Genomic DNA, 25000 nt, shown 5'->3' on the forward strand with positions numbered 1-25000 from the left:
GGATGGAAACATTTGTTGAAAGTTTAGGAGTGGAAGTAAAATGTAATAATAAAATGTTTTTGTTCATATGTATTTACAGACCTCCTCAAGGTGATGTTAATAGCTTTATTAATGCTCTTAATGAAATTCTGACTTTTACAAAGGATAAAAATCATAATGAAATATTTATTTTTGGATATTTCAATTTAAATTTATTACTACATAATGACAACAAGATACAAGAGTTTAGCAATTTAATGTATAGTTACTCCCTGACTCCACTCACAACGTTACCGACACGAGTTACTGCCACTTCCGCCACCATTATAGATCACATTTGGTCCACGTTCATAGACAACAATGTAGGTAATTTTGTTATCAAAACTGATATTACTGATCACTTTCCTGTTGTTTCCCTATTTAAATGTAATAATATTCCATCTCCTCCTGTTTATATAACAAAAAAAGAACTTTTACTGATGAAGCTTTGGGTAAATTTAGTACTGCACTTTCTCATGTAGATTGGTCTGATGTTGTTAATTCTATCTGTCCTGACATATCCTATAATTTATTTTTTTGCCAAATTCAAAACAACCTATGACAACTGTTTCCCCGAGAAGAAAATTAAGATAAGTAACAAAAGTAGTCGCAGTCCCCATATTACTCCAGCATTAAAGAAAAGTATCAAAGAAAAGCATCGTCTTGAAAAACTAGCATATAAGTGGCCATTAACCTTTCGAGAGCAATACAGAACTTATAGAAATAGACTAACATCACTCTTAAAGGAAGCTAAGAAAAAGTACTACCAAGACCAATTAGTAGCTAATCAAGGTAACCCTAAGTCCCACTGGCAATCAATAAACAACATACTTGGTAGATCGGCAGATGGTACAAATAGAGTAATAGAACTCAAACCAGTTTGCTCTAACATTCCAGATAAATTTAATGAACACTTTCTACAAGCAGGAGGGCAAATAACAGAAACTACTGGTAGTGAATTTTTAGATAATTTACAATGTTCTCCAAATTTTTCGATGTTTTTATATCCAGCCACAAATTTAGAAATTGAAAAATGTATTAAGGCATTTAAAACATCCTCCTGTGGATATGATGAAATTTCCCACACACACAGATTTGGCTACAGAATTAAGAAAATCACAAAATTCTGCTATCATTGGACTAAAATAAATAGTTTGAGCTTAAATATTGCAAAACAAATTACATACTGTTCCAAAATCGCTCTGTACATCATGAGTTTCCCCCTGTTACTATTGCAGGAAACATATTGAACAGAGTAGAATTCACAAAATTTTTGGGTGTCTATATAGATGAAAATATTAATTGGAATAAACAGATTTCTTTTGTTACAAATAAATTATCAAGGATGTGTGGTATTTTGTTTAGAGTTCGTAATAGTCTCACAATTGAATCACTCACTAGTATTTATTACACCCTCTGTTATCCCCACCTCACCTATTGCGTAGCAATCTGGGCGTGTACTTGGCAGTCTTTCATTAAGAAAATAACTATTGCTCAAAATAAAATATTTAGATGTGTTTTTCATTTGAATAGGTTTTAATCAACATGCACCATATATAATGAACACAATTTTCTTACTTTTTCAAATATTCATAAACATTTCCTATTGTTAAGTATTTATAAGTACTTTACACAATATTCCGGAGCTCAACCTTTCAAATTGGTACAGACATCATACAATATTCGGAGTAATAATGTCAATCTCATGTGCCCGCAATTCAGAACGACTCTTTTTAAACATAGTGTATTATGCTCCGGTCCACAAATATGGAATTCATTACCTTTTCAAATAAAAACACTTCTTTATAATGATAACTTGTCCACTTTTAAAAAATCTTTGAAGACATACTTATATAACTGCCAAAATACATGATATTCTAAATTTAACATTTAAATGCAAAACAAACATTTCTATCTAAGATTTTCCCTTCCTCTTTGCCTTTACCATGTATAACAAACAGATTTTTATAGATGTATCTTCTAATGTGATATTGTAGTATGCGGTGTTAATTTCCTTTCGTGATCGTTTTTGAATTTGCAGTATGTTTATTGTGATTTGCTAAGCTTTGTTCTTGTCATTATTAGATATGGTTGTTATTATTACTATTCTAGTTACCTAAATGATTCTTTAGGCAATTTACCTAAAATATTGCCAATTGGTGTTGGTGTAAACAATAATCATAGTTATGTACATAAATGTGACTGTCGGGAAGCTTCGGCTTGACAGTCTCTGCCATTTTCCTTTTTCGTTTGTAAACATGTCTTTCTCAAATGTATTTATGCTAATGGGCAATAAACCTTTACTTACTTACCTACTTTACTTACTTACAAGAGAGAGAGAGAGAGAGAGAGAGAGAGAGAGAGAGAGAGAGAGAGAGAGAGAGAGAGAGAGAGAGAGAGAGAGAGAAAATACAAAAAGGATGAAATACAAGGATAAAAACACAGACCAACAATTTTACACTACCATTATGAATTCTATGAGGTCAAGACGAAAGCTCATCATGGCAAACTCAATGAAAAGGATAAAAAAAGACTTGAAGAGAAACAATTGACTCTAATACCAAAAACACAGCAATAAAAAGACGTAGCAGGAAAGTAGATGAGTTGACAGCTTGATGTAAAATGTCTATCTAGGACGAGAAACCGAAGGAGGCCGAGAAGGAGAAGTATATAGCCAGCCAAGACCAAGGAGAAACGTACATTAGTTGACAGATTGATGTAAAATGTCTATCTAGAACGAGAGACCGAAGGAGAACGAGGAGGAGAAGTAAATAGCCAGCCAGAGATATAGGGCAATGAAGGTAACCAGTGAGCAGGAAAGACTAGAAGAGGGAGGAAAGAAGTAGAATAGGAGGAGAGAAAGAAGAGGAAGTGAGTAATAATGTGATAAGAAAGGACATGAAGAGGAGGGCAAGGACAAAGAGGAAAGAGAAAAATAAAAGGATGTCGAGGATTATAATTACTGACAGGAAGAGGAGAAGGAGGAGGAGGAGAAGGAGAAGGAGGAGGAGAAGGAGGAGATTGTCAGTAATACAAAAATATAACTAATTCTTAATGGAAGGGAGAAAATTAGAACAAATCTGAGAAAAATAAAGAAAAATCTACATAACATTAACAGCTAAGGGAAGAAACAATAGGTAAATAAATAGATGAATAAATAAACAAGGCAGAAATAGACACGAACTTAATAAACAAAGGATAATCAAAGAAAATTAAAGCAAAAAATAGAAATAACAGGAAATGAGGAAAAATAAAAAGATAATTAGTAAATAAGGAATAATTGAGAGAGAGAGAGAGAGAGAGAGAGAGAGAGAGAGAGAGAGAGAGAGAGAGAGAGAGAGAGAGAGAGAGAGAGAGAAAAGATGAGAGAGAGATGCTTGTGTGTGTGTGTGTGTGTGTTGTGTGTGTGTGTGTGTGTGTGTGTGTGTGTGGAAAGAGGGAAAGGAGAACAGGGAGAGGGAATGTCAAGGACAGAGAGAGAGAGAGAGAGAGAGAGAGAGAGAGAGAGAGAACATTACACATCATAAACTTAACACTAACCAATCACTCCTCCTCCTCCTCCTCCTCCTCCTCCTCCTTTTTCTCCTCCTCTTCCTCCTCCTTCTCCTCCTGTAGGTGAACAGGTGGCGATCAAGATCATGGAGAACATCGGGGAGAACCTGGAGGAGATAGAGGAAGAGTATCTGATCCTACGAGACCTGAGCATTCATCCCAACCTGCCTTCCTTCATCGGCATCTTCTTCAAGCGGGGCGCCGTCAGAGAGGAGGACCAGGCATGGCTTGTCATGGAGGTGAGAGACGAGTTACCGGAGAGAGGGAGAGAGTGAGAGAAGTGAGAGTGAAGGAAGGAAATGAGGGATGGTGGGAGAGTAAAAATAGTGCGAATGAGAGAGAAGTGAGAGTGAAGGAAGATAATGAAGGATGGTGGGAGAGTAAATAGAGAATGAAGGTGAGAAAATGAGGGAGATTGAGTATGAATAGTGAGAATAAAGTAAGAATAAGGTGTACGAGGGAGAATAGGAGATAAATAGGAGGATAAGAGAATATGAGAAGCGAGTGAGCATGAATGGGGAGGAAAGATGATGATTGATAATCAACTAAAAGGTAGTGCAAATACCAATATGGTATTTAAGAAATGTAAGCAGAGACTTTATTTTTTACATATTTTAAACAATTTGCATGTAGATAGATATATAATTAGCCTTTTTTTATAAGTCTACAATAGAATCACTATTAGATTTCTCTTTAACTACCTGGTATGGTAAGCTTACATGTCAAGATAAATGTAAGCTTAAAAAAGATTGTGCGAAAATCACGAAAATTAGGGGCAGAAACAAAATCATTAGATAAGCTGTTCCTTGAAGGAACTATGAAGCAAGTTGGAAAAATCATGAACGATACGTCTCATCCCCTCCACTCTTGCTATGTATTCCTAAGGTCAGGTAGAAGACTTGCTTTGCCTACTCAACGCACGAACAGATATAAGAACTCATTTTTTTGTGCCAAAAAGCATCGTACTCTTCAACCACCAACAGTTAGAACAGCAATTGTGAAATCGTTGACTCCATGTGTGACTGTGATATCTCTAATACATGTCTGTGACCTTAGTATGCTGTGCAATAATTTTTAACTTACTATATTGTATATATTTTTAACATAATTTTTATATACTTTTAGTTAACTTTTAATGTACTGAGCTCTAGTCAAAGCAAATTTCAATTTGTAAGCTTTATTATGCTGCAACTTGACAATAAAGTGATCTATCTATCTATCTATCTAAGATGGGAAGATTAAGAATGAGGAAAGGGGAAGAGGGTGGCAGGAGAGCTTAGAGTGAGGGAGAAATGGGAGGAAAGAGAGTGTGTGAATGTGAGAGGTAGGGTGATAGGACAGCTTAAGTGAGAGAGAGAGAGAGAGAGAGAGAGAGAGAGAGAGAGAGAGAGAGAGAGAGAGAGAGAGAGAGAGAGAGAGAGAAATTAGAGTGTGATGAAAGAGAGAAGTGAAAAGGAAGGAGAAAAGAAGGGAAGAGGCGATGAGAGGTGATGAGAAGAGATGAGAAGAAAAATATTATAAAAAAGAGGAGAAAAGAAGGAAGAGAAGAGAAGAGAAGAGAAGGAAAGAATATATGATAAAAGCCTAAAAGGAGTGAAACAAGATTGTGAGAGGGAAAAAATAACCTTCCACTCTCACTTTATTGCAACAAGTGCCCTTCACACTCCCTCCCTATTCCTCTCCCTCTCTCTCTCTCTCTCTCTCTCTCTCTCTCTCTCTCTCTTAGTGATATCCCTCTACTACACTTTCCCTCCACCACACAATTTCCCTCCACATTGATCCTCCCATAACCACCCTTCCTTCCCTCCACTTCTTCCACCACCACCACCTCCTCCTCCCCCTTTCCTCCTCCTCCTACTACTACTACTACTTCTCCACTAAGACCACCCCTCGCTTTCCTTTCCCACAACACGAGAGTTCAGCTTCTCCAGCCACAGTACTCCACCCCTTCCTCCCCATCACCCCTCCACTTATCTCTCGGCAACCACGCAGCATCCACAGCCTCTAAACTCCACCAATTACCGTTTCCCTGTTTTCTTTTACAATCGCCATTACAGTGACCTTCATTCCCATTTTCTTCACTCCCTTTACTCCCTTTCACTACGAGGCGTCTCCATATTCATTCGGTTTTATATTTGATGATTTGGTACAGCTTCAGAAACTCATGTGGGAGAATTACAATAGTGAAGACTGTGGCCATTAATCTTCTCAAGGTAAAACTGTGTCCCAGTACTGAAGGGGTTGGAATAGTGAAGACTGTGGCCACTAATCTTCTGACCTTCATAGACTCTTCCTAATCTCAATAAAATGGTCTAATCGTACACAGATCTCAAGGTAAAAATATGTCCTAGTACTGAAGGGGTTAGAATAGTGAACACTGTGGCCATTAATTTTCTGACCTCCACAGGTTCTTCTTAATGTCAATAAAATGGTCTAATCGTACACAAATCTCAAGGTAAAAATGTGTCCTAGTACTGAAGGGGTTAAAATAATAAAGACTATGACCATTAATCTTCTGACCTCCATAGACTCTTCCTAATGTCAATAAAAGGGTCTAATCATACACAAATCTCAAGATAAAAGTGTGTCCCAGTACTGAAGGGGTTAAAATAATGAAGACTGTGGCCATTAATCTTCTGACCTCCTAAACAAAACAAATAAATAAAATAAAATAAAAATCCTAAATACAACGTAAAAAAAATCCTCTTAAAAATCACCGAAGAAGAAGAAGAAGAAGAAGAAGAAAATAAGAAAAAATTAATAGGAAAAACAAAAAAAAACTTTCCTAATTTCCCCCAAAAAAAACTTCAAATAATAATGCTTTCCTTTTTTCTTGTTCTTTTCCTAACAGTTCTGTCCTCGAGGCTCGGTGACTGACTTGGTGCAGGCGCTAATCAGGCGAGGACAACGACTGACGGAGAAACAGCTTGGTTATATCCTGAAGGAGACCATTGATGTAAGTGTTTTCTCTGTGTGTGTGTGTGTGTGTGTGTGTGTGTGTGTGTGTGTGTGTGTGTGTGTGATTCGCTGTTTGATCTGCTGCAGTCTCTGACGAGACAGCCAGACGTTACCCTACGGAACGAGCTCAGAGCTCATTATTTCCGATCTTCGGATAGGCCTGAGACCAGGCACACACCACACACCTGGACAACAAGGTCACAACTCCTTGATTTACATCCCGTACCTACTCACTGCTAGGTGAACAGGGGCTACACGTGAAAGGAGACACACCCAAATATCTCCACCCGGCCAGGGAATCGAACCCCGGTCCTCTGGCTTGTGAAGCCAGCGCTCTAACCACTGAGCTACCGGGCGTGTGTGTGTGTGTGTGTGTGTGTGTGCGTGCGTGTGTGGTAATACCAGGACTTAAAACTCTTTCACTTGGACATATTTACATACAAACAAACATACATACGTACACACATACATTCACTCACGTACAGTATGCAGGCGCGTGCTGGTCCTTGTGTACACGTGTGAGGGTTGTTTAACATAAACACACACACACACACACACACACACACACACACACACACACACACACACACTTAATTAAACAAGCAACACACTTCCGGCACACAACGAGACAACAATCACTTTTCCTCTTAACTAACAAAAGCAATCTCAAACACAATAATGCATAACAACATTGCGACACAGAAACATTAATCAACTCAGCAATTTGCATCACTGGAACATTTCACTCCATTAACATTCGTAACACATTATACTTATCTTCACTTACATCATCTACATTTATCCCTTTCACTAATAGACTGTTTTTGTTATAATTATTTACAAATTTTACACTTATCTTAATGACAGTCTCTTAAACAAGCTTATAGTCTCAAATTCATTTTTAAAGACTGATATCCTGCTCTCTCTCTCTCTCTCTCTCTCTCTCTCTCTCTCTCTCTCTCTCTCTCTCTCTCTCTCTCTCTCTTTCCCTTTCACTAATGGACTGTTTTTTGTTATAATTATTCACAGATTTTACAATTTTTAAACACTTATCTTAATGACAGTCTCTTAAACAATCTTAGTCTCAAATATATATTTTTTAAGATTGATATCCTGTTCTCTCTCTCTCTCTCTCTCTCTCTCTCTCTCTCTCTCTCTCTCTCTCTCTGCTTTTTATTAATCTGGTTAGGTTAGATTAGGTTGGATTAGGTTATTAATCTTGTTTATGAAAGAGCGACACTTATATAGAGTTACAAAAAACTGAAAAAAGGGATTTCATGTATCTATTTGTGAGTGAGTCCGCACAAAACCATCTTTAACTTTATCTTTTCAATCCTAGCAGACGACAAAAATAGCAATAATAATGTTAAACTCCATAATTTGCATGTACTTCATATCGGATCCTCTTAAAAACCAAAGATAATAATAAGAATCAGATGACGCTCTTATATTCACCCAGTTCTTGAACACAACAAACCTCAAAAATACCAAAAATAAGGTTAAACTCCATAATTTGCATCTATTTCATACCCGATCCTCTTAAAACACCAAAGCTTATAATGTAACACAAGCGACAGTCTTTTATTTCAACAGTCCGTCAACACAATAGCCACAAAAATACCCCCCCAAAAAATAAGGTCAGATTCCATAATTTGCTTCTACTCCATATCCGATTATCTTAAAACACCAAAGCTTATAACGTTAATACAAGCGACAGTCTTTTATTTCAACAGTCCGTCAACACGATAAGTCACAAAAATACCAAAAATAAGGTTAAACTCCATAATTTGCATCTATTTCATACCTGATCCTCTTAAAACACCAAAGCTTATAACGTTAACACAAGCGACAGTCTTTTGTTTCACCAGATCCTGAACACAACAAACCACAAAATACCAATGATAGTGCTAAACTCCATAATTTCCATCTATTTTATACCCGATCCCCTTAAAACACCAAAGCTTACAATGTTAACATAGGCGACAGTCTTTCGTTTCAACAGTCCGTGAAGACAAACTGTAAGACGCCTCGTTGACAGTCTGTACATTATCAGTTCTAATCCCGTTAGCTTGTCCACAACAAGATCACGTATTAGTCGAGTGGTTACCAGGAAGTGCTGTGACGCAAGAGAAAGAGGGAGAGGTGGAGGGGAAGTTGGAGGGATGGAGGGAGGAGAAAGGAAGGAAGATGGAGATAATGAGCTTGATAATTGAGGAAGTGGGAATTTCTTTTTCTTTATATACGAAAAGACTTGCAAGATAACCAGGAGGAGAAAGGGAGGAAGGAAGAAGAAGAAAAGGAGGTAGATGAGGAGAAGAAAGTGTGACGGGAAGAAATTAAATATAAATAGTGAGAGAAAAATGGGAGTCTGAGAGAATGGGAGGAAGAGAAAGAGAGGAAGGAGTAAAAGATGAAATATGAGAAGAAAGTGGGATAGGAAAAAAAATAAAGAAAAAAGAAAAAAGAATTATGGGAGTCTGGGTGAATAAAGAGAAGAGATAGTGAAGAAAGAGAAAGAAGAAAAAGGAGAGAATAGAAGAAAGTGTGAAGGGAAGAAATAAAAACAAAAAACAGGTGAGAAAGAATAAGGGTATGAGGGAATGAAGGGAAGGAAGCCATAGTGAAAAGCAAAGGTCTGTCTTCTATCCTCTCTCTCTCTCTCTCTCTCTCTCTCTCTCTCTCTCTCTCTCTCTCTCTCTCTCTCTCTCTCTCTTGTCTTGTTCGTGTGCTACTTACACTTGTACTTCAATACGTAAACATTTCACGTATATATAAAAATAAAACTAATGAACATCTGAGTCCATCCCTGAGTATTCCCACCCATACCACTTCCTCCACACAGAAAGACAGGCATAAAGAAACACACATATCTTTTTTTAGAGTAGCTATGTATAGTCTTGTACTGTGACGCTCTGTCTTCCACTGTGCTTAACGAGTTTCTCCAGTCTCTGATCTTGTAACCTTTCACTCCTCGGGTTTTCTAGGTTGACACAGCACGTAGGGAGACTTACACTTGAGGCAATGGTTAAGTAAGAGTATAGCACGTGAATGAATATTTTCCCGTGACTGTATCTATTTCTTTCTCTCTCTTTATTAGCAAGAGATGAAAAACTGAGCAACGGTAACAAAAAAGGATGAAGGAAAAAAGCCCACTTAGATGTCAGTCCCCGAATACGGTCAAGAGAGTTAGCCAAAAGAATGGGTTAAATGTCTTTAGCCCTCCCTATTAAATGAGTTCCGGTAATAGGTAGAACTTAAGAATATAAGAAATTGAGGGAAGCTGCAAGAAACTGCCAGGCCTACACGAGTAACGCTACTTAGTTCCATCTACCATCTCCATCCATAGACTTATTTAATCTTCTTTGAAAGCTCCCCATTGACTCAGCACTAACAAGATTACTGAATCCGTTCCATTCAGCAACCACGGTAGATAGAACTATAGAAGCAAGCAGGGAGTTTCAGAGTTTACCAGATTTTACCAAAGTTTATTCTCACGTCTTACCCACAAGCCCTCTTCTTTCACACCTGCAGGCAATGTCATAGATAGATACGTAGATGAAGGCAAGGAGTTCCAGAGTTTATCCCCACGTCTTTTTACCCACAAACCATGTCCCTCCCACACCTGCACCCATTGTCATAGATAGACAGGAATACAGAAGCAAGTAAGGAGTATCAGAGTTTACCAGAGTTTACCCTCACGTCCCTCTCCTTCCCACATCTACAGGCATTGTCATAGGTACATAGGAGTACAGAAGCAGACAAGGAGTTCCAGAGCTTACCAAAGTTTACTATCACGTCTTACCAACAAACCGTCTCCCTCTCACACCTGCAGGCAATGGTCTACCTGCACCAGAACCACGTGATGCATCGAGACATCAAGGGCCACAACATCCTCCTCACTGAGCAAGCCAACATCAAGCTTGTGGACTTCGGCGTGTCCTCTCACCTCGCTTCCTCCTGGGGTCGCCGCAACACCTCCGTCGGCACCCCCTACTGGATGGCCCCCGAGGTGAGGCAATGGAGGAGTGTTGGGGAAGGGAGAGGGTAGGAATGAAAGGTGTGGAAGGAAGGGAAGGAAAGAAAGGAGACTGAATTTGGTTGAGTGACTGAGTGATTGAGTGACGGGGGAAGGGAAGGAAGGGAAGAGAAGGAAGGAATGGGAAGGAAATGAAAGGAAAAAGAGAGAGGAATTTGGTTGAGTGACTGAGTGATGGGGATGGGAAGGAAGGAAAGGAGGGAAGGAAAAGAAGGAAAGGAGAGGCAATATAACTGACTGACTGACTGACTGACTGATTGAGTGATGAAGAAGAGGAAGGAAGGAAGGGAAGGAAAAGGAAGAAAGGAGAGGGAATTTGATTAAATGACTGACTGACTGAGTGATAGGGATGGGAAGAAAGGGAAGTGAAGGAAAGAAAAAGAAAGAAACGAGATAAAATTTGATTGACTGACTGACTGATTGATGGAAAAGTGGAAGGAAAGAATGGGAAAGAAGGGATGGAAGAGAAGAGATAGAGAATTTGGATGACTGACTGACTGACTGACTGACGGAGAAGGGGAAAGAAGGGAAGGGAAACAAGGAAGCTATGGTTTGTTTTTTGTCTTACGTATTTCAATAAGGGTCTTATTTTGTATGATTTATGTAATTTTCATGGCTACGTCTTGCTTTCGTAATTAATTAAGTAATTAATGTAATTAATGTAAGAGACTTCTCTCTCTCTCTCTCTCTCTCTCTCTCTCTCTCTCTCTCTCTCTCTCTCTCTCTCTCTGTGTGTGTGTGTGTGTGTGTGTGTGTGTGTGTGTGTGTGTGTGTGTGTGTGTGTGTGTGTGTGTGTCTATTCCACAGGTACTTTTCTCTCCTCGTCATGATTTACAGTACCTCGCCATGTTTTCACCTTATGCATTGTTACAAACCCGTTAAATCCTTCTTAAATATATTCACCTCACTGCCTCCTCATACCTCACACAAAAGTTCCCATGCCACCCTCTTCTCCCTGCCTTCCTCTACATTCCCCTTGTCATCTTTCCCTCCCTTTATCATTATTTCAACTGTCATTTTAATTCTCTTTCTCTCTTTTATCTCACTAGTCATCTCGTTTTTCTCTCTCATCTCTGTTTTATTATTTTTTCTCTCTCTTTACCGTTATCTTACTCTCTTCATATTTACTTTTTATGTGTTTTTTTTTCTCGCAATTTCTTCTTTTCATTTATCATATCCCTCTTTTTCACGTCTTGATCATTTCTCTTATCGCTCTTACTCATCTCTTTCTCTCGTCATAACTCATATCCCTCTCCCTTCTCCTTCTCTTTTACTTATTATGTCTTTCTCCATTTGACTATCTAATTTACCTCCTTTCATCTCTTATTCACTCTTCATATTTCTCTTTTTCATTCGCATTTCACTTTTCTTTCTTCCTTTGCATCTTCTTTACTTGCTGTATCTTCCCCTTACGTTTCATTCCTGACTTCTTTCCTCTTTCTTCTCCTCTCCACTTATCATTTCCTCTCCCTCTTCTCGCTTCTTCGTGTGTTATCTTATCTCCCTTCGTCCATCTTTACTCCACCCACCATTTCCTTTCTTCCTCGCCCTTTCTTTACCCATCATTTCCTCTCCTCTCCACTCATCATCTTTGCCTCACTCCCTTCCTTCACCTCCTCTTCACGCATCATTTCCTTTCCTTTACTCGGCATCTCACTTATCTCCCTCAACCCTCAACTCTCCGTCACACATCACAGGTAATAGCGTGCGAGCAGCAGCTGGACTACAGTTACGACGTGCGGTGTGACGCGTGGTCGCTGGGCATCACGGCTATCGAACTGGCTGATGGGGAACCGCCGCTCTCAGACATCCACCCGATGCGAGCACTCTTCCAGGTGAGGCAACGGGGCGAGTCAGGCTTGTTGGTTGATTGGATAGAGAAGCTAGGAGAAAGAAGAGCAAAAGATATGTATGAACGGTAAGATAGATTGGGTGAAAAAGAGAATATAGGTGAAGATCAGGGTCGCTCCCCTTAACACACGGCCTCGTCTCTAGACACCCAGCAGGGTTTTTGGTTGATTAGATAGAAAAGCTAGGAGAAGGAGGAGCAAAGGATATGAAAGGTAAGATAGATTGTATGATAAAGAGAAAATAGGTGAAGATCAGGGCTTGCTCCCCTTAACACACGACCTCTCGTCTCCAGATCCCCCGTAACCCGCCGCCGACGCTGGACCGGCCTGTGGAGTGGACTATGGAATTCAATGACTTCATCGCTGAGTGTCTGGTAAAGGATTTCGAGCAGCGCCCCACCGCCAGGGAGCTGCTGCAACACCCCTTCATCAAAGCCGTGCCCCACAACCCGGAGGAGGTAAGGGGGAAATGACGGTGGCAGTGAAGACATGAGATGAAGTGGGAAATTAAAGGGAAGGGGATACTAGAATGGCGAGCTGATGAGGGTGCTGACGAAGGCAGTGATGGAGGTGTAGGAGGAAAAAGGCGGAAAGTAAAGTGAAAGGAGATACTGAAAGAAGGGAAGTGTAAAGAGCTTGATGAAATGAATGGCTGGAAAGGAAGTAGAGAAGGAAAAGGAGAGAAGTAGATGTGGCTGGAGAAAAAGACAAGGTATCAAAGAAGGTGGAGAAGAGAAGTAGCAGTTTTTATTTATAGTTAACTTATTTACTCCCTCATTCACTCATCACTTTCAACGCTATACTGCATTCACACTCATTCACCAATTCCCTCATACGACTAAACCACTCACTCCCTTATTCACTAACTCCATCACTCACTCTATCACTCACTCATTCACTTATTACCTGACTCATTAACTCATTCACTCACATCTTCCTTCCCTCTCTCATTCATTTATTCCTCCACTCCTCAACTCACTCAGTTCAGTATTCAGAAACGCTATGCTCTCTCACCACGACTGTTTTCCAAGGCCACAGAGATGACTAGCGGGGTTTTCAAGAGTGTTTCTCCAGTTAATAATGTAGAAATCTTGTCAATCTGCCTGTAGAACTGTAAAAACACCTTAACCTCTTCAGAACTGGGACGCATCTTAACCATGAATTTTGGGGTATGATTAGATGATTTTATTGACATTGGGAAGAGTCTATGGAGGTCAGAAGATTAATGGCCACAGTCTTCACTATTTCAATGTCCACATAAGTTTCTGAAGCTGTATAAAATCGCCAAATAGTAAGCAGCATAAATATGAAAAATGCGTCGTGGTACTGAAGGGGTTAAAAACTTGTGTAAACTTAAATAAAGCCTTTAGAAATAATGAAGCTGAAGCAGAGAAATGTTTGAGAATACGAAAGCGCAGAAATGTTTGAGAATACAAGCCTTATCACTCCCTTTCTCCCTCCCTTCCTACCACAGGTGCGTCGTGAGCTGGTGTTGCTTCAGAATGACCTGAGGAAGAAGAACCAGATGATCCAGAAGGACCCGGAGACCACCATCAAGGGCGGGGCTCTCAAGGCAGACAGACGCACCAAGAGGACACCGCTCTGGATGGACGACCTCGCTTGCCTGGAGCGCCTGACGGAGGTGACACACAGAGAGAGAGAGAGAGAGAGAGAGAGAGAGAGAGAGAGAGAGAGAGAGAGAGAAGGGAGGAAGGGAGGGAGTGGAAGGAAGGATCTATCAAACGTTAACCTTGTCTTAATACAACCTAATCTAACCTGCCATGACTCAACTTAACCTGACCTACTAAGATTTAATCAAGCTTACTGATGTGGCAACCTAACTTAATTAACCTAACCTAACCTAATAAAATCTAACATTACCTAATACAACAACAACAGCAACAATAGAATTACCACCAACAGCACCACTACCACCACCACCACCACACCCACTACTGTAACAGCCTGTCTACTCTAAAATGGCTCCTGGATTCAAAACATATTGTAGCTTATTGATAACGTAACTGATTTGATGTGAATAATACTTGTTTTCTGTTGATCAACGAACTTATTGCAAGGACAGCTCACGGTTTGCCTCAAGATCTGACAACCACATATCATTCCCTGGGACACCATTCAAACCGAGACCCAGGAGCCAATTTAGAGTAAACAGACTATACAACCACCACCACCACCAACACATTCCCTGGAACACCATTCAAACAGAGACCCAAGAGCCAATTTAGAGTAAACAGACTATACTACCACCACCATCACCATCGCAACAACCACTACCACCACCACCACCACCACCTCATTAGCTCTTGTATCTCCACTGCATCTTCAGGAGGTAATCGTGGACCACATGGAGCGGCGTTACCAGACAGACCAGATCTACACTTACATGGGCGACATCCTGATAGCAGTCAACCCCTTCAAGGAACTGGGCGTGTACGGCGACAAGGTGAGGGGAGAGGGAGAGGAGAGAGAGGAGGGGGAGAGAGGGTGAAGATCGGGGAAGGAAGAAAGGGAAGGAAAAAAGCGAGGGAAGAGGGGAAAAGGGACAGAGAAGGGTTTTTCAGGGATTTGGGGAAGAAAGAAAAGGAAGGGAGAGGGGAAGAGGGTTTGGTCAGGGATTTGGGGAATGATGAAAGGGAGGGGAGAGGGAGAGAAGAGGGTTTGGTCAGGGATTTGTTGAAAGAAGAAAGAGAGGGGAAGGAGTGTTGGTCAGGAATTTGGAGAAGAAAGAAAGGGAAGGGAGAGAAGAGGAGGGGAAGAGGGCTGGTCAGAGATTTACGGAAAGAAGAAAGTGAGGGAGAGAGGGAGAGGGAAAGAGGAGGGTTGGTCAGGGATTTAGGTAAAGATGAAAGCGAGGAGAAATAAGAAGACAGGGGATGGGGAGGAAAGATGAGGATAAGGAAGGTGATCGATAGGAGTAAAGGATGAGGGGATAGAGTTGCAGGAGGATGAAAAGAAGAAAAAGAAAGAACGGGAAAGAGGAAAAGGGGAAAGTCACTCCCTTACAAGCCACTATCAACATTTTTTCTCCCCAGTTCTTACTTTTCTTCAGCCTTTCTCTTACAAACATCTCATTCATTTTCTTCACTTCCCATTCGAACCCCTAACATTTTTTCTCCTCCTACAAATAATATTCTTTTCTTTCTCTCCCTTACAAATACCTTACATTTTTCTCCTTCACTCCCTTAAAAAGCCACTAATATTTTTCTCCACTTCCTTACTTTTCTTCAACCATTCTCTTACAAACATCTAATTTATCTTCTCCACTTCCCTTACAAACCACTGAAATTTTCCTCCACTTCCTTACTTTTCTTCAACCATTCTCTTACAAATACCTAATTTATCTTCTCCACTTCCTTTACAAACCACAAACATTTTTCTCCACTCCATTACAACTCTTAACACTTTCTTCTCTCCCTCTGTCCTTCCCCTGGCAGGAGTCGCGTCAATACCGAGGGATGGTGAAGAGTGAGAACCCGCCCCACATCTTCGCAATGGCAGACAACGCCTACCACAACATGCTGCACCAGAAACAGCAGCAATGCATCGTCATCTCTGGGGAGTCAGGCGCTGGTAAGACTGAGAGTGCCAATTTTCTCCTGAAGCAGCTCGTCACTCTCGGCAAGGTAAGACAAAGGCACTTGGCTCACATATTTCTACTTTTTGTAGGGCTTTTTTTATCTCTCCTTCCCTTTCCAATAGAACCCGGATATTTTCGTTTCTCTCTCTGCTAACATGGTCTTTCTATCCACAGGCACCTGATCATAACCTGGAGGACAAAATCTTACTGGTGTTTCCTCCTAACCTTGTCAATAACACTGCCTTTCCTTCCATTCCCAACAAAACCCAAACATTTTCCTTTCTCATTCTGTTTAGATGCAGTTTCTATCTATAGGCAGCTAATCATAACCTGGAGGACAAAATCTTACTGGTGTTTCCTCTTAACCCTGTCAAAAACAATGCACCTCCTTCCATTTTTATTTCCCTCTCTGCTAAAATGTCTTTTCTATCTACAGGCAGCTAATCATAACCTTGAGGACAAAAATCTTACTGGTGTTTCCTATAAACCTTGTCAATAACACTTCCTCTCCTTCCATTCCCCAACAAAACCCAAACCTTTTCCTTTCTCTCTCTCCTAACATGTTCTCTCTACCTGGAGGACAAAATCTTACAGGTGTGCTCCTAACCCTATCAAAACACTTCAAGTATTCCTTCTTTCCTACCTAACAAAACCCAAATATATTTCTTTCTCTCTCTCCTAACACATACACACCTGGAAAACAAGATCTTACAGGTGTGCTCCTAATCTTATCAAAATGCTTCAAGTATTCTTCCTTTCTTTCCTAATAAACCCAAATATATTCCTTTTTTCTCTCTCCAAACATCACCTCTCCTTGCAGGCATCCAACCGTAACCTGGACAACAAAATCTTATAGGTGTTTCTTTTCACTTATGTCAAAACACTCCTTTCCTTCCCTTTCTCTCTCTTATAACATGCCCCTTCTTTCTTTCCTTTCTAACAAAACCTAAATATATTCCTTTCTCTCTCTTAACACCACATCTCCTTACAGGCACCCAATCGTAACCTGGAGGACAAGATCTTACAAGTGAACCCAATCATGGAAGCCTTCGGTAACGCCAAGACAGGTATTAATGACAACTCTTCCCGCTTTGGCAAATACCTGGACCTCACCTACACCAGACTGGGCAAGGTGACTGGTGCCAAGATCTCTGTGTACCTCCTCGAGCAGTCCAGGGTGGTGAGGCAGGCAGAGTGAGTATCGGGAGTTGTCAGTGTGTTGTTTAGCATTATTTAACCCCTTCTGTACGGGAACGCATTTTTTACCTTGAATTTTGGGTATGATTACACGATTTTATTTACATTAAGAAGGGTCTATGGAGGTAAGAAAGTTAATGCCCATATTCTTCACTACCTTATTCCCCACATATGTTTCTTAAGCTGTATGGAAATGCTGAATATTAAACGGAATAAATATGGAAACGAGTCATGATACTGAAGAGGTTAAAGACTGTTTGGGTTAGTTTGGGGTTTATTTGTGGTTATTGAATGTAGTAAATAGAGCACTGTAATAGTTTATAATACATCCATAATCCTTACCCATCCTTCATTACACTTTTTTTTTCATTCTTTTTATTCATGTCACGCTTCAGTATAAGATTCACATACAAACATCCCTCTTAATCACGAAAACGTCCTTGAAAACCCTGGAAAACACAATGACTTTCAGATCACAATATAAAGAACTAAAATCAATCAAAATATACCCACAGTTCACAATCTCTATAATGAAAAAAACTTGAAAACCACACTACCTTCCAAAACAGTCCTTTAATAAGTGCTATAGTCGATATAAGATGCTACAACAAAACAATACACATCCATAGTTCCTATCCATCCTTCCTAACCCACTTGTTGCACCCACACCACACAGAGGCGAGCAGAACTTCCATATCTTCTACTACATGCACGACGGTCTGGAGGCGGAGGACAAGCTAATGCAGTACTGTCTAGACAAGAGCAAGAGGGACAAGCATCGTTACCTCGCGGGGTCCAACTGGAGCAAGAGTAAAAGCCAGGTGAGTGAGGAGTGGAAGAGTAAGCAATGGGAAGAGTAGCAAGAACAAAATTACGACTAAAAATCAGGTGAATGAGTGAAAAGGTTGAGATGAGTAAGAGGGACATACATGGAGCATTAGTTAAGAGTAAAAGTAGAGGAGTAAAGGATGAATGAATAAATATGAGCGTTCTGGAGTAAAGTATAAAATGGAAAATGAGGAACAGAGTAATAAATAAACAGGAAGAGAATAATCAAGAGTTAAATCGGGTAAGAATAGAGAAATAAAAAAACGTAATAGAAAAAATGATAGACAAGAGAAACCAAATTGAGATATGCACTTGAGTAGACATACATTGACAAAAATTATGAAGAACAGAGGTGTAAAACTTAAGCTAATAAGAATCAGCAGAAAAGAGAAACAAAACTGAGATATACACTGCTCCTAACCACGACACTCCTTCACTCCACCACCTCACCACCTCAGGCCAACGTGGAACAATTCAACAAGGTGGTGGAAGGTTTCAAGTCTCTGGGTTTCCGTGACGACGAGCTGGACTCCGTGTACAGAATCTTGGCCGCTGTGATTAACTTGGGTGACGTGGACTTCTACCAGACCATCGACAAGGACAACATGGAGCAGGCGGCAGTGAAGAACGTGGAGCAGATCAAAGTGGGTGAGTGTTTGATAGGACTGAGTTAAGGTGCTGCTATGATACTGTGCTGTGCTGTTCTGTGCTGTGCTGTGCTGTGCCTGCCTTCTTGTGTGTTCCTCCATACTTCTCATCCCTTTTGTGATTGCTTACATTGTGGTATTGTCAAGTATAGACTGATTTATCATGTGTCAAGTATTAATACGTTGTTTAGGTGAGAAAGGCACAAAAACGTCTCAAAAAGTAAAGAGAAAAGGAGCAAATAAAACCCTTAACCCCTTCAATACTGAGACGCATTTTTACCATGACTTTTGGGGTGTGATAAGACGATTTTATTTGCATTAGGAAGGGTCTATGGAGGTCAGAAGATTAATGGTCAGTCTTCACTATTTCAATCGCCTAAGTGAATACCTGTAGCTGTATAAAATCGCCAAACAATAAACAGAATGAATATGAAAACACGTCCTGGTACTGAAGGGGTTAAAGTCACAAGGAGAACGAAAAAGCAGAAACAGAACAAGAATTCAAGTCAACTAATAAAGTCCCCATTCCTTGACAGTATCGGAGCTGCTGGGGATCGACCCTTCGGACCTGACGGAGGCGCTGACGTCCAACAGTGTGGTGACCAAGGGAGAGATCATCACCAGGAACAACACGGTGGAGGAGGCGGTGTGCACGCGGGACGCCATGGCCAAGGCGATGTACGGCCGCCTCTTCGATTGGATTGTCAACAACATCAACAGACTCCTCTCCTTCTGCAGGATTGTCTAGTGAGTGGCGCAGAGAGAGAGAGAGAGAGAGAGAGAGAGAGAGAGGGAGGAAGGATTTCCTTCTGTCCTTTCTCTCTTTCTCTCCTTACTTCTATCCTTTCTATTTTTCCTCACTTTTTCCTATTTCTTCCATCTTTCTTCCATTTTTGTTTTTTCCATTTTCCTTTCCTTCCTTCTGCGCTTGAGTTTATTTCCTATTGTTCTCTCTCTCTCTCTCTCTCTCTCTCTCTCTCTCTCTCTCTCTCTCTCTCTCTCTCTCTCACCATCACTCTTTTCTCCGCTATTTCTCTTCCCTTTAGTTTCCTTCTATCCTTTCCATCCTCTCTCCCTTCCCTTCCTTCTGTCCTTCATTCTATTTTTCACCATCCTCATTCTCTCTTCTCTCATTCTAACCTTTCGCTTTTCCATTCCTTTACTTCCTTCTCCCTTCTCTATCCTCCTTTACTTTACTCTTTCCGTCCCACCACCTAATATGAAATCTCTCTGTCTTCCCTCAGTGGCGAGAACCTGGCTGTGGGTCTGCTCGATATCTTTGGCTTCGAGAACTTCCATACCAATTCCTTCGAGCAACTGTGCATCAATATTGCCAACGAACAGATCCAGTATTTCTTCAACCAGCACATCTTTACGTGGGAGCAGCAGGAGTACATGTCTGAAGGGATTGAGGTGAGAAGGGATGGAGTGCAAGGGAGAGGTGTGAGGGATAAGATGGTGTGGAGTGAGAAAAACTGGAGGTGTAAAGATGAGGAGTGTGAAGGAAGAGATGTGTGAGGGAAGAAGAGGTGGGAGTGAAGAAACTGGAGGTGTAAAGAAGAGAGGAGTGAAGGAAAGAGGGGATGTGAGGGAAGAGGTGGTATGAAGAGGTGGGAGTGAAGAAACTGGAGGTGTAAAGAGGAGAGGAGTGAAGTAAAGAGGTGTGTGAGGGAAAAGATGGTGTGAAGATGAGAGAAACTGGAGGAATAAAGAGGAGAGGAGTGAAGGAAAGAGAAGCTGTGTGAGGGAAGAAGTGGTATGACGAGATGGAGTGAAGAAACTGGAAGTGTAAAAGGGAAAAGAGTGAAGGGAAGGAGGTGTGAGAGAAAGGGATTAAGTAATATAATCAGTCAAGCAGTCAATCAGTTTATCAATCAATTAGTCAATCAGCCAAACACTCAAATATTCAGTTAGTTAATCTGTCAGTCAGTCAACGAATCAGAAAATGAAACAATCAAACAGTGAATGAATTAGGTAGTCATATATTCAGCCAGCCAGTAGTAAGTCAGTCAGTTCACCTTCCTATGCCTCAGTCAATCACTCAAACAATAGAGTAGTCACTGAATAAGGTAGGCATTCTAGCTGAAGGGTGAGTGAATCAGCCACGCAATAAGAGATAGTCATTCTAGCTGGACAGTGAGTGAATCAGCCACGCAATAAAAGGTAGTCATTCTAGCTGGAGGGTGAGTGAATCAGCCACGCAATAAATCACTCCATCATCCAGTCAGTCACCTCACATGTCTGACAGGTGGACATCATTGAATTCGCGGACAACAGGCCCGTCCTGGACATGTTCCTGGCCAAGCCCTTGGGTCTGCTGGCGCTGCTGGACGAGGAGAGCCGCTTCCCCAAGGCCACCAACCAGTCCCTTGTGGGTACGTGACGAGAGAGAGAGAGAGAGAGAGAGAGAGAGAGAGAGAGAGAGAGAGAGACCCTATTAATTCCACCATGAAACAAGAATAAACACCATCACCACCACCACCATAACTGCTACTGTCACTACTACTACCACCACCACCACCACCATCACCCACACACCCTTAATAACCCAACCCTATGGCCTAACTTCCCTCTCTCAACCTCCTTCTCTCTATTCCCTCCCACAGACAAGTTCCACGACAACATCAAGTCCCAGTACTACATCAAGCCCAAGGCACAGGGTCTGGACTTCACGGTGCGTCACTTCGCCGGCAAGGTGGCGTACGGCGGCCATCAGTTCCTCGAAAAGAACAGAAACTTCCTCCCCACCGAAGTGATTCAGCTGTTCCGCCAGAGTTCCCACGACACGATCCGGTAAGTGAAGAGAGAGAGAGATAGATAGATAGAGAGAGAGAGAGAGAGAGAGAGAGAGAGAGAGAGAGAGAGAGAGAGAGAGAGAGAGAGAGAGGGTGGAGAGTTACAATTCATACCCAAACACAAAAGGGAGATAAAGGAAAAAGGATGAAATGGAGGAGGAGGTGGAGAAGATAAAATGAAGGTAAAGGAAGAACAAGTAGTGAAGGAGAGAGGAGAGAGGGTGGAGAGTTACAATTCCTACCCAAACACAAATGGGAGATACAAAGAAAGACAGAACAACACAAATGGAGGAGGAGGTGGAGGAGAGGGATTGGAAATTATACCCAAACATAAACAGAAGGTAAAGGATGAACAAGTGAGCGGAGGAGAGGAAGGAGAGAGGAGGAGGGTTATTCATACACAAACACAAAGGGAGGATAAAGGAAGAAGGGCAAGGATAAGAGTAGAGGAGAACAAGCGGGTGAAGGATTACAGTACATTACCTAACCCAAAGGGGAGGTAAAGGATAACAAGTGAGTGGAGGAGGAGGAGGAGGAGGAAGCAAAAATATAACATAGTGTATTATTCCATTACTCCTACCAATAATTTCTTTCAAAATCACTATCTAAAACTTGCAAGAAAACGATAAACTCCACAAGAAACCATAGTACTTAGAGTTCATTTTACTATAAACACAAATTTCTTATGATAATTGTTGACACCACCATTTCAAATCATCATCATCATCATCATCATCACAAACTAACCCCCTCCTTCTTCTGCGTTTCCTTCAGGTTCCTATTCCAGTGCCCGCTGACAAAGACTGGTAACTTGTACTACGCCACGCCCAGGTCTTCCCCACGCAACACCATGGGTCGCTCCAAGTCCAGCCAAGGCAGCACCAAGGTGGGGAAGTGGGGAAGAGATGGGGAGGCTGGTAAAGATAAAGGGAGGGTGAAGAATTAAAGAGATTTATGTTCGTTAGATGTTGACTGTAGAGGATGGGAAGGGAAGGGAAAAGGTGAAGGAAGGCAAGGAAGTCGAAGAATGAGAATGGAAAAGAAGGGATATCGAAAGAAAGGTAAGGGAACAGAAGGGAAAAGAAGAGAAAGGAGGAGAAGAGAAGGGAATAGAACAGAACAGTAGGGAAGGGAAGGAAAGGATAGGTGAATAATAAAAAAGAACAGGAAAGTAAAGAAAGTGAAGAGAAAAGGAAACGAAGAAAAATAAGAAGAGAAAGCAGTCAAAGGAGATGATAAAAGGAAAAGATAGGGAAGGGAACTGAAAGAAATGGGAAAGGAGGAAAAGAGAAGGGAATGAAAGGGAAATAATGATAAGCGAAGAAATATGACATTCCCACATCACCATGACACCACATGACACAACACTTCTCATCACCACACCCTCACATCACACCCTACACACTAACACGTTTTCATCACCACACCGTTATCATCACACCCTTCCTATCAACACCCTCACATCTCACCCTACATACTAACACTTTTTCATCACCTCATCCTTCTCATCACCACACCCTTCCTATCAACACCCTCACATCTCACCCTACACACTAACACTTTTTCATCACCTCACCCTTCTCATCACCACACCCTTCCTATCAACACCCTCACATCACACCCTACACACTAACAACTCTCATCAACACACGCCTTCACCAACACCCTACACACTATAACACTTCATCACCACACCCTACTCATCAACACTCTCACATCACACCCTACACACTAACAACTCTCATCAACACACGCCTTCACCAACACCCTACACACTATAACACTTCATCACCACACCCTACTCATCAACACCCTCACATCACACCCTACACACTAACACCTCATCACCGCACGCCTTCACCAATACCCTACACACTAACACCTTCTCATCACCACACGCCTTCACCAACACCCTCACACCAAACCTTTCACACGAACAGTATCACACTACACTATCACACTAGACGCCTTCACCAGTACCAACACCCTCACCACCACTACGCTTGCCTCATTCGCTCGCTGCTTCCCTCCCTTCCAGACGCAGTACGACAGCCGCGGCCTCGCTTCACAGACCAAGGCGCAGCAGACAGTGGCCACCTACTTCAGGTACTCACTAATGGACCTCCTGCAGAAGATGGTGAATGGATCGCCGCACTTCGTCAGGTGCATCAAGCCCAACGACGACAAGGACGCCAATCACTATGACAAGAAGAAGGTGAGGGAGGGGAGGTAGGAGGGGACTGATGGAGGAGGAGGAGGAGGAGTGAGTGAGTAATTAAGGTTAGATGCCGCAAAAGCCAGGGTCATATGGCGCCTAGGAGGAGGAGGAGGAGTAGGCGGAGGACGAAGTGGAAGAGGAGGAGGAGGAGGAGGTGGAGGAAGAGGAGGAGGAATAAAATGAGATAGAAAATAAAAAGAATCAAGAAGAGAAGAGGAACAGACAAAATATTGGAAAAAGAAGGAGGAGAAAGGAGACAAAAAAGAGAAAGAGAAGAAGAAAAAAAAGAGAAAGAGAAAGAGAAAAAGAAGGAGGAGGAGGAGGAGGAGGAGGAGGAGGAGGAAGAGACACCAAATCTATACATACACCAAATCACAATCACCTCATGTACTCATCCCTTCACCGCCTTCCACAGGTGCAGCGCCAACTCCGCTACGCCGGCGTGATGGAAACAGTGAGGATCAGACAACACGGGTTCTCCAATCGTATCCCCTTCGCTGAGTTCCTTAGAAGGTGAGGCAAGGGTGAAGAGACAGAAGGAAGGAGCGACTGTGACTGTGACTAGTGATAGAGGGAGTTAAGTTGATGTGGAAGAGAGGCAGTGATGGTGAGATAAAGGTAGAGAGGCTATGATACTGAGTGAGGGAAAGGCTTTGTGAGTGAGGAAAGGAGTGAGTGCAGAGTAAAGGTGAAGTAAAAGGGTGTTGTGTCTAAACAGGTGATTGAATGAAAGAAGGAGGATTAAATGGATATAAAAGATGTTAAAAATGGACAGATTAAATGGAGAAAGAGAGAGAGAGAGAGAGAGAGAGAGAGAGAGAGAGAGAGAGAGAGAGAGAGAGAGAGAGACATACACCAAATTTTCCAACACTTAACACAAACTTCAACGCCATTCCTCCTCCTCCTCCTCCTCCTCCTCCTCCTCCTCCTCCTCCTCCTCCTCCTCCTCCTCCTCCTCCTCCTCCTCCTCCTCCTCCTTCTCCTCCTCCTCCTCCTCCTTCATCCCCTCCTTCAGGTACTGCTTTCTGGCCTTCAACTTTGACGAGCGTGTGACGGCATCGAGGGAGAACTGTCGCCTGCTTCTGATTCGCCTGAAGATGGACGGGTGGGCGCTGGGCAAGACAAAAGTGTTTCTAAAGTACTACCACGTGGAGTACCTCACCAAGATGTACGAGAAACAGGTGAGAGAGAGAGAGAGAGAGAGAGAGAGAGAGAGAGAGAGAGAGAGAGAGAGAGAGAGAGAGAGAGAGAGATGGGGGGGAAGGAGAAAAGCACAGTCAAGAAATTCCTAACACTTATCACA

At 41.8% G+C, this 25000-nt stretch overlaps 2 protein-coding genes across 3 annotated transcripts in view; one reads left to right on the forward strand and one right to left on the reverse strand.

The window, feature by feature from the left end:
* LOC123506052 (electron transfer flavoprotein beta subunit lysine methyltransferase-like) overlaps positions 1-25000 on the reverse strand; it is a 103836-nt gene that overhangs the window by 61984 nt on the left and 16852 nt on the right. The window lies entirely within an intron of this gene.
* Positions 3615-25000, forward strand: part of LOC123506049 (myosin-IIIb-like) — a 40103-nt gene continuing 18717 nt past the window's right edge. For both annotated transcript variants that reach the window (XM_045257890.1, XM_045257891.1), the window contains exons 1-19: positions 3615-3809; positions 6422-6526; positions 10361-10537; positions 12262-12399; positions 12708-12872; positions 13889-14056; positions 14762-14878; positions 15870-16058; positions 17004-17206; positions 17886-18030; positions 18496-18685; positions 19221-19431; positions 19929-20097; positions 20933-21059; positions 21291-21477; positions 22254-22365; positions 23518-23694; positions 24113-24210; positions 24713-24878. In XM_045257890.1, the coding sequence (XP_045113825.1) occupies positions 3657-3809; positions 6422-6526; positions 10361-10537; positions 12262-12399; positions 12708-12872; positions 13889-14056; positions 14762-14878; positions 15870-16058; positions 17004-17206; positions 17886-18030; positions 18496-18685; positions 19221-19431; positions 19929-20097; positions 20933-21059; positions 21291-21477; positions 22254-22365; positions 23518-23694; positions 24113-24210; positions 24713-24878 (2997 nt within the window). In that variant the 5' untranslated portion in view covers positions 3615-3656. The remainder of the gene's footprint in view (positions 3810-6421; positions 6527-10360; positions 10538-12261; positions 12400-12707; positions 12873-13888; positions 14057-14761; positions 14879-15869; positions 16059-17003; positions 17207-17885; positions 18031-18495; positions 18686-19220; positions 19432-19928; positions 20098-20932; positions 21060-21290; positions 21478-22253; positions 22366-23517; positions 23695-24112; positions 24211-24712; positions 24879-25000) is intronic.

Source organism: Portunus trituberculatus, chromosome 19, assembly GCF_017591435.1.
Source record: "Portunus trituberculatus isolate SZX2019 chromosome 19, ASM1759143v1, whole genome shotgun sequence".
Taxonomy (NCBI): Eukaryota; Metazoa; Arthropoda; class Malacostraca; order Decapoda; family Portunidae; genus Portunus; species Portunus trituberculatus.